The sequence below is a fragment of the Maylandia zebra genome, linkage group LG7, assembly GCF_041146795.1.
Source record: "Maylandia zebra isolate NMK-2024a linkage group LG7, Mzebra_GT3a, whole genome shotgun sequence".
Taxonomy (NCBI): Eukaryota; Metazoa; Chordata; class Actinopteri; order Cichliformes; family Cichlidae; genus Maylandia; species Maylandia zebra.
Window position 1 is genome coordinate 10492964 of NC_135173.1, and position 16125 is coordinate 10509088.

At 39.7% G+C, this 16125-nt stretch overlaps 2 protein-coding genes across 12 annotated transcripts in view; one reads left to right on the forward strand and one right to left on the reverse strand.

Moving 5' to 3' along the window:
• The window catches only part of terb1 (telomere repeat binding bouquet formation protein 1), a 15564-nt gene extending 10130 nt beyond the window's left edge, over window positions 1-5434 (reverse strand). The window contains exons 1-10 of one of the 8 annotated variants that reach the window (XM_076885718.1): window positions 5202-5434; window positions 2478-2588; window positions 2187-2318; window positions 1728-1859; window positions 1444-1504; window positions 1188-1306; window positions 877-1005; window positions 622-774; window positions 395-526; window positions 92-217 (exon numbers count right to left, since the gene is read on the reverse strand). In XM_076885718.1, the coding sequence (XP_076741833.1) occupies window positions 92-217; window positions 395-526; window positions 622-774; window positions 877-1005; window positions 1188-1306; window positions 1444-1504; window positions 1728-1859; window positions 2187-2318; window positions 2478-2588; window positions 5202-5304 (1198 nt within the window). In that variant the 5' untranslated portion in view covers window positions 5305-5434. Of the gene's footprint in view, window positions 1-91; window positions 218-394; window positions 527-621; window positions 775-876; window positions 1006-1187; window positions 1307-1443; window positions 1505-1727; window positions 1860-2186; window positions 2319-2477; window positions 2589-2685; window positions 3871-5201 lie in introns of those variants that run through there. The other 7 variants (XM_012919650.4, XM_076885721.1, XM_076885722.1 and 4 more) reach the window with 7 other exon arrangements.
• Window positions 4081-16125, forward strand: pdp2 (putative pyruvate dehydrogenase phosphatase isoenzyme 2). Of its 4 annotated transcripts, none has more exons than XM_076885723.1 (9): window positions 4081-4099; window positions 10554-10683; window positions 10791-10982; window positions 11506-11625; window positions 11722-12008; window positions 13886-13991; window positions 14071-14307; window positions 14403-14702; window positions 14832-16125. In XM_076885723.1, the coding sequence occupies exons 2-9, from the start codon at window positions 10606-10608 to the stop codon at window positions 15105-15107; spliced, it is 1596 nt and encodes a 531-aa protein (XP_076741838.1). In that variant the 5' UTR covers window positions 4081-4099; window positions 10554-10605; the 3' UTR covers window positions 15108-16125. The 4 variants fall into 4 exon arrangements, with proteins under 4 accessions (XP_076741838.1, XP_004553362.1, XP_023008257.1 ...); XM_004553305.3 differs by lacking the exon at window positions 4081-4099 and adding an exon at window positions 10027-10153; XM_023152489.3 differs by lacking the exon at window positions 4081-4099 and adding an exon at window positions 10038-10153 and having other exon boundaries at window positions 10550-10683.

The window sequence follows — 16125 nt, forward strand, 5'->3', positions numbered from 1 at the left end:
TAAAAGCTAAACAGAAATATCAAAGTGACTGTGACATGTGAAAATACATAGGAATACAGAATTATTGGAAAATAAAACTGCTTTGACTTACTGGCCTTTTTGCAAGTTTGCAATATGAATGTAGCAGCCCTCCTAACCTCCTCACTTGAATCCTCTGTGAGTAAAGTTATGATAATGGGGAGCCCTCCACACCATATCAGCTGGGACTGGTGCTTTTCTGTAGAACCAAATAAGCACAGTGCAATTGTGAAATGCATGGACAGTGTGTTATGATCTTTAAAAAAGGAACACTGTGCTCTCAATATGTGCATTATGCAAGATATCATAGTTATGATATAAATTGGAATATATATTTTAAGCAGAAAAAAAAAAAAAATATATAGTGCAGTCGCACCAGAGGCCTCAGTGCAGTAACCAAGGCTTAGTAAAATAGGAAGCCTGTCTTCTGGGTCCAAGTGTGGACTAGCCAGCAAAGAGAAAAGGTGTAAGACCACGCCATACTGCGCCAGACCTGAAGCCAGAGAAGCTACAAAGAAGAGATTGTAAATAAAGAAGGAAATACTTTGGTTATTCAGTTGTGGATTTAGGGTGCATGTGTATGTGTTCGTGAGCAGTTCGCACAGTTATCAGTGATGCAAGCTGACAGAGTCTTGGATATAATGACAGAAAGCTGGCAAGACAATAAGCTCGTATCTGCAGCAGAAGCTAGACGACCCAGGGTAAGAGCGAGAGTTTCTAATCCCCCACAGGCAGAAAAACTCTCCTGAACACAGGCTGCCAAAAGAAAGAAGTGAAGAACATTTAATCATTTGCATTTCAGGATCAACTAAGATGTTTTACATTTCAAAAAAACAAAAACATAGTTTCAGCACTTACAGTTGTTGGCCACTGTCATTGCTATGAATGTGCATATTGGCTGAAAAATTTCAGTCTGTGGAAAAGTAAGCTGCTGAAGCCAGATTTTAATCACAGGAAACGCTGCCACACAAATACGCTGACCCTCCTCTGCAATACAAAAGAAAGAAATAACAGAGCAAAAAAAAAAAAAAAAAAAAAAAAAAAAAAAAAAAAAAAACAGCTTTTGTGCTTACCCCAAAAAAACATTTAATTGCCACTATAGCAAGAAAATCTGTATTTTACATTTCACCTTATCTGAACAAGACAGAAAAATACAAATCTCATGTTACCATTCTGAGGGTTGTTTACACATCCACAAAGAGCACTAGACACAGACGTCCAAAGCTGGTAAGTTTGAGTAGCATTAGCTGCTTGGAAAGTGGCTTCTGTGGAGATGGGGAAAGTGGCCCTGCAAAATATATACCATTTACCTTACATGGACTCAAATGAGTGTTTTTATTGATGTTGTTTTCCTTTCTTTGTAACTACAAGTGGTGTGATTAAAAATTATCTTTGGTCAAAAGAGATTTCAGCAATGAGAAATACCTGAAGAGATTCAGTAGAACGTCCAGGCAGCCACTGTTCTGAGCCAAAGTCTGTCCTAATTCTACAATAAAACAAAGTCAGACAAAGGTTGCAAACATTATCATGCTCTCAGAACTAAAAAAAGAGATTCATGCTATATTTTGCTCTAGTTATATGGAATAAATTTAATGAGCTTCCAAATAAACCAGACCATATAGAGTAAAGTGACTGATAAACATGCAGATAAATGTGTGATCCAGTCCTGTAGCTTAAACTTATTCTGTCTTTTTAGAATTTGATCTTACTGTTGTTGGCTACCAGCACAAGCAGCAAATAAACAGAGAGTCGCTTCTGTTTCAGCGGGACGTCCTCATTCATTAGACAATCAGCAAGGTCTGCAAATATCTCATTTTTGCACAGAGAATTCTTGCAGTAGACTAACAAAATGAAAGACAAATTATATGTTGTTAAAATTTAAAACTATAATTTATTTTAAAAAATTTACACTTAATAAACACTTAATAAATACCAGATATCACACAAACACATATTACACACATAAAGCACAAGTTGGATATCAATTAAGGACCACAGAGCTGCCTTTAATTTTTGGGGGAGGGGGAAGGTATTTCTTCCTTCCGATGCTTGATCGTCCCATCGTGAGAATGTTACGTAATTATCGGAAGATTCCAGAAACTGCATCCTTTAAAAAAAAAAAAAAAACCTCCCTGAACTTAGATTGGACAAATATCAGACGTGCCTACCGTTGGCCTCTGCCAGTGTGCCAAGTGTAAAGAGAGCAGTCTCCTTAACATCTGGATGAACAATGCTGGATTTGGAGAGGTTATACACAAATGCCACACCTCCCATTTCTCTTAGCAGGTCCACATTATCCTCTGAAATATTCCCAATTTAAAGTGAGACAGTCATCAGTTACCATGTCAAGACCTTATGCTATATAAATATCTCACTAAATACATGTATTCATATGACAGATGTGTTCGGGTTCAGTTCAAGTTGAAAGTACGTTTATGTCATTGACTGTTCATTATTACCTCTCTTTTCGCAGATTGAATGAATAGTGAGAAGGGCTTGTTTCTGTAAATCGGGGCATTTCATCTGAAACTTGAGACACTCCAGCAGCAAACTGAGATCTGTCTTAATAGCTGAAAACGGAAGAATGTAATATAGCCAGTCAGGGATACATTTGTCCTTCCACAAATACATGAAAGAGCCTGAGGAGTAAACGGAAATTACACTTACTATTGCGCCGGTTGCTGCAAATCTTAGTCTTATCCATGTCAATGTTTAATTGAAGTGTTTAACAAAAACACTGGCAAATGTCATTAGTGTCTGGATAGCTCCAAATTACGAGAACATCATATCTTATTTCCCATATTTGTTCAGTTAGGTGAACCTTATAATACTACCATTTTCAGAAATTATGCTCGCTAACTAGCTAGCTATAGCTAAACTAGCCAAAAGTTAGCTAAAGCCTAATATCTAAACGAAGTAATTGTGCTCAGTTAAACCACAATTTGTTTATTGTCACCCTAATGTCCTATTTTAAACACACTCCCAAACCGTCACGGAAAAAAGGTTCGAGTATCTTACTGCGATATCAGCAATATTAAACGTTACCAGAGATATTTAATAGAAAGAAAGTGACGACGAAACTTTACATTGCACGTTACCATAGAAACGGACTAGCCTAGCTGCTACTACTACTACCCATAATGCAGCCCCTGAATTGGGACACAGTTATGGATGATGCTACAATATGCGGATAACAGGATTTTTTTCTATTTAGAGCATTTCAAAATCGTTACAAAAGTCAGTCATATATGGGCAATTTCAATGGGCCATTACTTTGGAAAGTAAAATCAGACTGATTTGATATTGACATGGTATCACTGTGGGGCTTTATACTGTAAATACAGAGTGAAATTATCCTGTGGAAACTGGAATTTTCCATTTTAGAGCATTTTGAAATCACTGAAAGGTAGGTCAATTGTGGACAATTTGAAAAGGCTTTTATTTTTGAGAGCAGAATCAGAATGACTTGATATTGATATGGTATCACTGTGGGTCTGTATACTGTTGATCTAAAGTGGAATTACCCTGTGGAAACAAGAATTTTTCATTTTAGAGCATTTTGAATCGTTAGAAGATTAAGTCAAATATCGGCAATTTCAAAGGGCCATTACTATGAAAGGCAAAATCAGACTGACTTGATATTGATATGGTATTACTGTGAAAAAGACTGTGGTTGGAAAGTGTTGATATAAAGTTCAAATAGTATTTGGAAATACGACTTTTGCTTTTAAGAGCATTAGTAAGTCATTGAAAGAGTAGTTCAAAAATGAAGATTCACAGGGCTTTTACTTCGAAATCCAAAATAAGATGGCCTTGATAGTGACAGGGCACAATTAGGGTACAAGGCTGTGTCATATAGATCTAACATTAGAGTTTGTTAAAAAAAAATCTGAACTTTATCACCTTTTGATCTGAAAAGTTCCTGGTTTTTTTATTTTATATATATATATATATATATCTCTCTATATCTCAACTTCCCCAGAAGCTGGTAAAGAAGTTGGACTCACTAGGAATAAACACAGCCCACTGCTGTTCACCCTGCTAACACATGACTGATAGAATCCACACAAACTCTGTTCAGGTGACAAATCTTTTCTAGTTTATTTAGCGCCTGCTGTGTCTTGTGCTTGTACAAAGACGTGTTCTGTGTTTGAACTGCCTAGGGTAGAGCAAGCTTTGTAAGTCAGTGCAGCCTCACTATGCTGCCCTCACGACACATATGAAGCTAGACAGCTAGCGAACAAAATAGAGGAGATCTTCCACACAATGCTTGCTTTTCTTGCTTTTAATGAAGATCCTTTAAAGCCTTATCTCTCAAGGCTTCTCCTTGCCATTTCTTATTTGTAACTGAAACATACAGAAAATGAAAATAAATTGCTAGCTAATACACATCTTAATGACAAACTTACTGATTAGCCTAGCTTAACACGTGCGTTACATTAGCATCGCAGTTCACTCCAGGTAAAGACAAAAGTTATCTCTGAACATATTAATACTCGCAAAGACGAACGTTTCCCAAGGTACAAGCGTGTAGGGCACTCTTAGCGTGTACATGAACTCACGGCATTAACGGAGAAAATACCTCAAAGATAGGTTAATAATCAGAGCGCTCCCTTGCTCCCATTTCCGCACATACAATACAAAGATCGCTCTAATTCTCACTCTGAGCAAATTACGAACCCATACATTTTAACTGTTAGCATGAATCACTTATAATATATTTCTTAACTTTGAACTCATTTATCACTTTGCTTATGTAACTTAATCAGACTATGCACCAACTACTGACTTTTGACCAAAAGGCATAACACTCACAGTGCAGGATCAAGCCTCACAGCCGCTCTTCTCCAATGTTAATGAGAGCAAACTGAGAAATGTAACCACTTTCTTTAGTGTGTACTTTCAAACATTCTGAGCTTAAACATTCAGATCGTGTTTGCAGTCATCACTGTAATAATGGGATTTGTGGGCTCGCAGGTTACATGACAATCCTGGACAACTATGAGCGGTCTACATTAGCAATAATTAACAGTATCAATGAATTTTATGCATCTTTGTTGTTGTGCAGTGACAGAAAAACAAAAGAACTCCCTCTCAGCTTGTTCGTGGCCAAAATGGCCACGTCCTGTTATGAACACAAATTCCAGTATTCGGAGGGAATCTGAGGTTAAGCGAGAGCATACCTGTAGCTGTCATATAATCGGCTCTTGCTGAGCAGTCCGTCGCAGTACGCCAGCATTTACTGCTGTTTTGCGCTAAATGGAGGGAAATAATCCAACAAAACATCGGCTTAGCTTTATACGGGCTAGCGCCACCGTGCAATCAATGTGCAGGTGGGTTCCCAATTAACCGAGTTGTGCGGCGAAAAGAACGAGCGCAGGAGAGAGAGAGTGAGAGAGAGAGAAGAAAAAAAACGGAAGGCGAGTAGCCCATCTGGCTACATCGTGCTCAAATGAAGCACATTCCTCCGTTGCTTTGGCATGTGGGAAATTGCCATAGTAGTGCTCCTGAACCTGAGGAGCTTGTTTCTCCAGTCTCAGAACCATCTACTGATGTGGTCCCGACACAGGAGAATCTTGGTCCTCAACGTGAAGAGCTTGATTCTCCTGTCTCAGAACCGCTAGTACTCATCATCAGCAGTGATGCAGTCAGCCTCTCTGACCAGATCATATAGACCAGGGGTAGGCAACTCCAGGCCTCGAGTGCTGGTGTCCTGCAGGTTTTAGATGTGTCCTTGAACCAACACAGCTGATTCAAATGGCTAAATTACCTCCTCAACATGTCTTGAAGTTCTCCAGGGGGCTGGTAATGAACTAATCATTTGATTCAGGTGTGTTGACCCAGGGTGAGATCTAAAACCTGCAGGACACCGGCCCTCGAGGCCTGGCGTTGCCTACCCCTGATATAGACAGTGCTTGAAGCAGTTATGACCTTCTTGCCATATTGGCAGAATAAATGACCTGGAAGCTGTTGCACTGTCTGCACCTGTAAACTCCAGGACACGTTTACAAACAATTTTCGTTGATATTTGCGCTGCAGCTGCAGGTTAGGGTGGAGTTACTGTGTGTGTGTTTACAAGTAGTTTTAAACCTTGTGATCCACAAAACAGCATAACAGTAAAAGAAGAATTGACTGCGTTACAGTCAGTGCGGGAGCGGCGGCTTTGCTCGTGCGCGATTCATTTGCAGTTTGGACGCACGTGAACATCTCCTGCCCTGACAGCGGCTGGAGGAGGACTATCCTCCGCCTGTGAGCGCTTTGGCACGAGCGATGTGCCCACGGCAGCACCCGCTGCTTGTTGAGAGTAACAGCGGTTTCACGTCAAAAGTCGTCATAAATAAGTCTCCAATAACACCAGAAAAAGCCGCCAGATTTGTCGCTAGTCGCTTTTTAGAAAAAAAAAACGACGCTAAGGGGGTTTGAAAACTCCCTAAATATAGCGACAAAATCGCTAAGTTGGCAACACTGTTTGGACTGTTTTCAGGGTATTTAAAAAAATTCAAAACAAAACAAAACCGTGCATCACAATGGGTATTCTCTGAGCATGCGCAGAATTACGCACAGCTGTCATGTGATCCTGTGATCGAACAAAGGATCAAAGGCTCGAAGAGCGCTGACGTCAAATTCGCTGCCACAAAAGTCTATAAATAGCCCCTCTTCACCTTTGCAAACACAGTTTTACTTGGAACATTTTCAGAAACAGCGAGTTGTGTTTAACAAACCAGAAACCTTTCAGAAAGGGACTGTTTTTAAACTTAAACAATTAAGCAGACATTTTTTCTTGTCGACAGTTTGCATTAAGAGTTTAAAGAAATGTCAAACGAAACATTTATGGAGCTTCAAATGAAAATTCAACAACTCCAGTTGAAGTTGAGCACCCTAAAGCTCAAAAAGAATAATTATAAAGATAATTTCCATCAGTCAAGAGATGAGCTTAAACACGTGAAGGCTCAGGCTGAACAAAATCAGACACAGGTGGAATCTCTGGAGGCTAAACTCCAGGAACAGGAAAAGAATGTTCAGACAATGCACCATGACATGATAAAAAAAGAAAAGATAATAGAAAAACAATATAGAGAAATACTTCGGAAGATAGAACTCACAGTTGAGCTGAAAAGAGAAATTTGTACTCTTCAGCGCCGGGTGAGACAGACACTGGATGATAAGCAGTCACAGGTGGAATCTCTGCAGGCTAAAATGCATGAGAACACAACAGAAAGTCAGACACTGCAAATATTTTGGCTGGAAGAAAAAGTCAAAAAGCAAAATTTCAAGATTGTTCATAACGAAGATCTCATAGATGAACTTTATGAACATCTTAAAATTAAAGGAGAAATAATTAATAATCTTAAGGATCAGCTGAGAAGGGAACAGGAAGAAAAAATATTAGCTGCTGTTCACAACATCACTGGTGAACCTCTGCAGCTGGAGAATCTTGCTCCTGAACCCGAGGATCTTTTTTTTCCGGCCTTGGAGAATCTTGCTCCTGAACCCGAGGATCTTTTTTTTCCGGCCTTGGAGAATCTTGCTCCTGAACCCGAGGATCTTTTTTTTCCGGCCTTGGAACCATCTCCTGACGTGGTCCCGACACAGCAGAATCTTGCTCCTGAACCCGAGGAGCTTGATTCTCCTGTCTCAGAACCATCTCCTGACGTGGTTCCGACTAGTAGTGGTTCATGGTGTCATGGTGCTAAACGCCTACTTAAAATAGGTTTAGGTGTTGCTGCAGTAGGCCTTATTATAGCTGCAGGTTACTGCGGCTTTTCAGTGCTTAACAGTGATTGCCTATTTAACTCTGTCTATGGCCTCGTTGAGCCATATTGCCACCTTGGTGATCGATTAGTCCCTTTTTAAAGACTAGTAATGATGGACTGCTTTTCATCCACAGTCCAGAAAACCATAAGTGGTTTATGTTAGACAACATTTAGCTAACTTGTGCTCTCATTTTTCTTTTCTTTTGCCTCTCACCCCCCAGCCAGTCGCGACAGATGGCTGCCCCTTCCTGAGCCTGGTTCTGTCAAAGGTTTCTTCCTGTTTAAAGGGAGTTTTTCCTTTCCACCGTGCCTAGTGCTTGCTCACAGGGGATCATTTGATTGTTGGGGTTTAATTTGTTAAAAAACATAACAAATTAGGTGAGGGGTTCACATAATAGAGAGCACAACAAAAACTACAAATTTAAAAAAAATTTGTTAGTTGCAAATCAAAATAAAGACAACAGTTTCTGAAAAACATCTCTTACGGCTCTGTTTATTTGCTTAAATGAACACTTGTATTTTTTGTCATAGAAGAATATACATTGTCTTAAGTATTTAATAATTTTAAATTTAGCCCTGCGCTGCATGAGATAAACACAGACGGCTGTCGGCCTGGCGAGGGAAAGTTCCTCTTCAACCTCCAAACTCAACCCAGTTTGTTACTCGCAGCATCGCAAAATTAGACACAGCAATTTCTTAGAGTCTGGTTTAAGTCCTGAAATGACATCTCCTTACCTGTCACGGTTCTGGGTCAGTTTGACCCAGTATTTTGAGTTGTTATGTTTTGGTGTGTTTTTGCATTATGGATAGTTTTCTTATTCTCTTGTGGTGCTTTTGTTGGTTATGATGATGATGATTATTAATCTATGTTTTAGTTCTTCTTGTTTAGGGATTAGTTCTTAGGTTTTGTGTTCTCATGTTTTTTGCTGGTTTAGTTCAGTGTCTAGTCTGTCTCTCTCTGTCCGTGTCTTAGTTTAGTGTGTATTGTTTCCTGTTTTATTTTGAAGGATTGTGTCAGTGTGTCCAGCTTCGATCCCCTGACTCGTTAGCCCCAATCTCTCCCAGCTGTGTCTCCCTCCTGTTTTCCATTCCCCGATTACTTCCCTGTGTATATTAGCCCTGTGTTTGCCCTTGCTCAGTGCTGCATTGTACCGTCGGATTATGCCTGTGTGTTTTATACTGTGTTCAGTATTTTCGTGTTCACTACCCTTGTTCAGTTCATGTTTTAATTTCTCCAGCAATAAAGCTGAGCTTTTGAGTTAAAATTCTGTGTTTGAGTCCTGCATTTGGATCCTCATCTCCGCCTGCCCGCACACAGAGCCCTCTATTTAAAATCCAACTCTTACCTGAACTCTCCTGCCTTTCTGTCTCTCTCGCTGCCTTGTAATGATAACTTCTTAAAGATGATCAATATAATGTTTGAAGAAAAATGGTTGACAATATCCATTCAACGCCAAAAACCAACTGCAGCATAAACAAGGAGGTCACTGAGGGAAGTTGACTGAAATGGACAAAAAAGAAAGAAATTGCAAAATTTGATTGATTTGTAAATTTGTAGTTGAAACGGGTAGTTTGCCACTTGAGCCTAACGTTTAAATTATAATACAGTCTTGAGGAAAAAATATAAATAACTTTTTTCTTCTCTGGTTGAGCTCTGGTTGAAATTAAATTATTTTATTTATTCGTACAACATAGAGATGTTGTACGAATAAATAAAATAATTTAATTTTTCATTGTGAGTTGTATGTGAGGCGGCTGAACACAGGAAGGAGAAAAGGACTTATATCGATTGGTTAGGAATTGGTTACAACAAAGACTGTATCTTTAGGAAAAACAGGAATTGTGAGAAAGATAACACAACTTTTTGTTCTCCCAAATGCGTTGAAAGAGCCAAGAAGCAGTGGACAGAAAAATAGAAAAAGAAATTTAAAGATAAATGATTGTTTTTACATTAAAATCTATACCTCAAACAGTCACTATGAAAAATGTCTGAACCTTTTCGTCGAGATTATTTTATTGACGGCCTATAAACACATACAAACAACAGAAACAGATCCAAAGTGCTTTAGAAGCAGATATACATTGCAGGTCTCGAAAGAAAACTCAGTTTCAAAATACATATAAAGCTGAAAAATGTGTTTTGTTATAGTCACTAATTATTGTGGGAAGTAAAGATCACAATGATCGATTGTGTAATGGATCGACACCAAAAATTTGCAGTAGAGGTAAGAAAAGAGGAAGCATGCACCCCACTAAGCTCTACATCTACTACAGCAGAGCGCGATAACTGCTACGTCAGACGTTTCAGCACGTGACCGTCCTGTTATGATTTTGAGTAGTGATTCAATGGACATCGATTCACTCGAAGTTTTACGAAGTTTGTACGTATTTGGTTGTTCAGTTGACTTGACATATATCTTAAGCCGCTACATGTGTGGAAGTTTAGCTAGGTACAGGCTACTGGGTAACGCTAGTACGGTGTGGTTTTTAACCAAATGTTAGCGTAAGATAGCCAGCTAGCAAGCTAACTTTACGTGTCATGTTGACAGCTCTGTGGTACGTGGCGGACTTGCACGTAATGTACCTAAATGTCAGAAGATGCCACTTGGGAGTGGCGTGTAACAAATGTATCATGTTGTTAATCTGAAACTGTTTGATCTATGGAGCATGTAAAATGCTACCAGCTTACGCTAGCCATTTAATTATCGCCAGGAACATCGTAGCATCACCATACACATAAGCAAATGTATAACATTTTTATTTTTTTCATCCTTGAGCTAGGCATAAAGGTGATTAGGCTGCAGCACAGCCTACCTAGAGTGTCGCAACAGCGATGTATGGACGTGTGTACGCCAGCATCCTGCAACGAGCGTCAAACTCACTCACGCTTTATTATGGTGCTCAATTCCAGGTTTGTCTGCTTTTATTTTATTCTTTCTTCTAAATCAAAGGCGGGTCTAGCAGAAAAGCTTTAGCAACCACTGCCCTAATGTATTTTTAATCCCCTTTCTTCCTCAGAATGCACACGCTGTAGCAATTTGCTGTTCTCAGTCTCACTTACCCCACTGCTACTTCTCATCCTGGGGTCCATCCAATGGTGATGAATCTGGGAATTTGTCTAAAAGCCAGCGACACCTCTCAACTCATCAGGATTTGGACTTTCAGCAGAGGAGAGTACAGATCAACAGTATTCTTAGATCCAATGAACAAGTAAGGGATAGCACACAGTCTTACCCAGCAGATACTTTAAACTTATTAATTAAATGAAAATACAACAAAGACAGAATATTGTGCTAATTTTTTACTAAATACCAGCGATATGCATCAAAAATATTGTGTTTACCGTTATGCCTATCACCTCTTCTTTTAGCAAAACTCTGAAAGTGTTTGGGAACTTAAAAATTTACTCACATATTTTGACTGGGTAACAATCTTTAGCACTCAGACTATCATGAGCTGGCCATTGTACAATGTGCAGAAGAAGTATGCACTAAACACTAGTTTTTACTTTTTATTCATTTATTGCATTTTGTTGTCAGCAACCTGAATGCTTGCCTCAGTTGGGTTGAAAAGAGTTCAGTAATTTTCTTTGCCATTTTCTTTCAAAAACCTTTTTCAGTTTGAATGTGAATATTGACGAACTCTAGTTAAGTGTCTTCATTTTAAGTTCATATTTATTATGTAACTGTTTTGGTAAATAGCTAAAGTAACACAAACCATATCTCTGTTTCAGTCTGTGAGTGTCCCAGAGTTTGATGGCAGGGGACTAAGTGTTGTGAGGAAGTTTGAGAGCAACCAGCTAGCTGCTAACACTCCTAATGAGGACCGTCGCAGTGCAGCCACCTGCTTACAGGCATGCAGTTTTTTCCCCCTTGCTATAGTGAAATCTGTGTTTTTTTTCCACTTGTTTCTTGTAAAATCAAATTTTATGTTTCTCTGTCTTCTCCAGTCAAAGGGCATGCTCTTTGGAGTGTTTGATGGCCACGGGGGTTGGGCGTGTGCTCAGGCCGTTAGTGAGCGGCTGCTGTACTATATAGCAGTTGCAATGATGCAAAGGCACAGCCTGGAAGAACTCGAAAAATGCATGGAGCACAGCAGACCTATTCCTCCCATCCTGCAGTGGTATAAACATCATACAGATTTTAATTATCGTGAATCTGCTTCCCTGTACATCGACAACCTCAGAGTCTTCTGGCAAGAATTACTGGACAGTGATGAACACGAGTCAGGCATGAGGTAAATGCAAATAAATCTTCTCTTCAGCAAAGACTGGGAGGAATTATTATTTAGCTTGTTTTATTGTTTCAAACCTAGTCCTTGATAGATGTAGCAAATGGTGTAAAATTATACAAATGTCAACGCTTTGACCCAGCTTTTAAAGCATTATCCAGTTTTTGTGTGTGTCAAATCAAATCAAAATCAAATCAAATCACTTTTATTGTCACATCACATGTGCAGGTACATTGGTACAGCACATGTGAGTGAAATTCTTGTGTGCGAGCTTCACAAGCAACAGAGTTGTGCAAATACAATAATGTAAACAAGCAAAATACAAGAATGGCTACATCTGAAACTAATAAATATATGTACAATATATAATAGTATATGCATTTCTGGATGTGTATACTAAATATTTTTCTACGTGTGTGTGTGTGTGTGTGTGTGTGTGTGTACACATATTTTACAAATTAAATAGAGTAAACAATAAATAAAATATATAAAATAAAATATACAGAGTGAGACATGTGCAAAACAGTGGCGTTACTGTACAGTATGGAGTGCATAATGTTAAAGTTCCAGTAGTGAAGCTGAGGTGTCTATGACGTGTTCAGCAGTCTGATGGCCTGATGGAAAAAGCTGTCTCTCAGTCTGCTGGTACGGGACCGGATGCTGCAGAACCTCCTTCCTGATGGAAGTAGTCTGAACAGTTTATGGCTGGGGTGACTGGAGTCCTTGATGATCCTCCCCGCTTTCCTCAGGCACCGCTTCCTGTAGATGTCTTGGAGGGAGGGAAGCTCACCTCCAATTATCCGTTCAGAGCACCGCACTACTCGCTGGAGAGCTTTGCAGTTGTAGGCGGTGCTGTTGCCATACCAGGTGGTGATGCATCCAGTGAGGATGCTCTCAATGGCACAGTGATAGAAGGTCCTGAGGATGCGGGGGCTCATGCCGAATCTTTTCAGTCTCCTGAGAAAGAAGAGGCGCTGCTGCGCCTTCTTCACTGTTTTGTTTGTGTGTACTGACCACGTAAGATCCTCAGCCAGATGTACACCAAGGAACCGGAAGCTGCTCACTCTCTCCACAGCAGCGCCGTTGATGGTGATGGGGGTGTGTACTTCTCTGCACCTCTGGAAGTCCACTATCAACTCCTTTGTCTTTGCGACATTGAGGGTGAGATGGTTGTCTTGACACCAGTGGGTCAGGGCGCTGACCCACTGTGGAGGGATGGATGCTGTGGTAGTGATAGAAGGTTTGAGTGGGGTTTAATAATACAGTTTAAAATAGGCTATATGCTTGTTAAAGGAACCAGGTGTCATTTCCCTCGATTACGTTTTAATTTTTATGCTATTTTTTGCTTTCAAACGGCCTTTAAAATACATAACACAAAGTGAAAGGAAAAACATGAATTTTCTGCAGTGATTGGATTTGTTGGCTCTGTTATGCTTTGAAAGTTATTTTGCTGGCATGATTTGATTCCACGTCTCAGTGAACACCTTCACTGTAACATGAAACACTTTTATATTAATGTGAGTGGTCTCTTTTATGATGAGAGTGCACACATCTAAAGGGCAATAGGGGTCACACAATGGACTGATGAGTATGAAAATGATCTAAATCATATTCTACTACTGAATACTAGTAGGAAATTTTAGACTGAGGTGACTGTAGTGCTCTTAAGTACCAACATCTAACCACTATATATGGAAAATATTTTTAAAGAATGACATCATCCCTGTAGTAGCCTTACAGAAAATTTGAAATCAATAACAGGACGCACTGAAGCCGTTTCAGCATCAAACACTTTACTAATACGTGTTGATTTATGTCTTAACTTGTCAGTTATCTGTGTATGCAGAATAGCACAAAACAAAAAGCCTGTTTTCTTTTTTTAGTCCTCAGGATGCTCTGGATTATGCTTTCAAACGGCTTGATGCTGACATCTCTCTGGAGGCTCAAGTTCCTCTATCCAATGACCTAATGAGAAGTACAGCCATTCAGGTAATAAGATACAGCAGTCTTCGGTCTCTAGTGTGTTTTAAGTTCATACAAGGTTGATACACATGCATTATCTGTCCAGGTTGCATTTGCCGGGTGCACTGCTTGTGTGGCCCATGTTGGCATGGATGGCATCCACGTGGCGAACACCGGTGACTGTCGAGCAGTACTAGGGGTGCAAAATGAAGATGGCTCATGGAGCGCTTTACCCCTTTCTCAAGACCATAACTCACAGAACCAGGCTGAGGTGGAACGCATCAAAGCCCAACATCCACCTTCAGAGAGCGACACAGTGGTTACAGATGACAGGCTGCTAGGGGTGGGTTTTTGTCGCCACATGCAACAGATCACAAATTTGTTTGCCATTCGGTTTAGAGAATGAGTCATTGGTTCAATTCTTTATCTTTCTGTCAGGTCCTAATGCCACTCCGTGCGTTTGGTGATGTGAGATTTAAATGGAGCCATGAGCTGCAGCAAAGTATTTTAGCCAGCCTGGAATCTGGAGTAGACCTTGACTCTCTTAATCTGTATCAGTACACTCCGCCTAACTATCTAACACCGCCGTACCTGGACGTGTCACCTGAGATCACTTATCATAAACTGAGACCCCAGGACCGCTTCCTGATCCTCGGTACTGACGGCTTATGGGATGAACTAGGGAGTGAGGAGGCAGTACGGCTCATTGGAGAGCACCTGAGTGGAATTCACCTACAGGTTTGTATGGAGTAACTACTTCACAACATGTAACTTTTAGATACAGCACTTTATTTAGACTTTATCCTGCAATCTTGACCTGAAAAAACAAAAAGGCTTCTAACTAACCTTTTTGTTTTTTTCTTCCAGGCTCCAGTTTCTCAGTCTGAGAGAAAGCTGAAGTTGGGTCAGATGCATGAACTCTTGCTGAAACGCCAGGCCCGTGCCTCCCCGGCTCTAGACACAAACGCTGCCACACACCTCATCAGACATGCTCTCGGCACTGGGGACTATGGAGAACTATCCCAGGAGAGGCTGGCGTCAATGCTTGCTTTGCCGGAGGATCTAGCGCGAATGTACAGAGATGATATCACAGTTACTGTGGTGTATCTGAACTATGATCTGGCTAGATCTCACCACAACTAATGGACAGAGAGAAACAATTACGAGAATTGGGCTATTCAGATTAGGACTGTAACAGTAAGTATTAACGAGACCCTTGATCTTTAGAAAATGAACTATTGAGATCATATTAACTATACAGATATGATAATACAATAAATAGTCTTGTAGTTTATTGTTTTATATACTTTTTATACAGTTTTGGTTACAAACAATGCCTATCTACACTCTTATAACTAGTGCAATTAATTTGTCTAAAAAAACAGAAAAATAATAAAGTCAACGATTCTTGGAGAATTGTACTGATAACATTTTTTTGTAAATATTCTGTATCTATGTTAATAATACAGTTTTATTGTGAATTCTTTTGGCCATGACAGTCAGTTAACATTTTCTAAAGGTTGTCACAGTTACAGCTTGCTATATAGACTGATTGATTTTCAGTGTTTACTTACAGTTAGCCTGAACAGACAAATGCAAAAGTAATCATCGGTCTGGAACTGTTCAGTTTAGTTCACAACACATTGTGAACCGATGCAGGTCAAAATACCTCCGGATCAAACTGTAGAACTACAACGAAAAGCAGCACAGTCCCGAGTGACCAAAAATATAAACACACTGCAGCTCGTACTTTTCCGCATATCTGACAATCAGTTGGCCCACACATGCTAAGCCTGCTCAATGTCTTTGGAATAGAGGGTGGCCATCCATATGCTTTCTACAGAAACATCGGCACTCCAATTTGTCTGGTTCTTAGGAAAAGTTCAGTTACCAATTCATAGTTGCAGCATTTAATGGGTCACAAATACAGTTTTTGTTTGGAAAAAGTCCTTCAGTGTATTTTTGATGTGAAATAATGGTACCTCTCACTTCTATTGATTTTCTTATTGTGCTTTTGTTTTTCCATTTAGTCTTTTTTTTTTTTTCCATGTCCCTGTTTGTGTAAGCTGTGAAGTATCTTTTAATGAAGTTTAAATGTTTATTGTAATCGTGTTTTTATGTTTCCATTCCATTTACAAAATTAAACTAATATTACATTGAA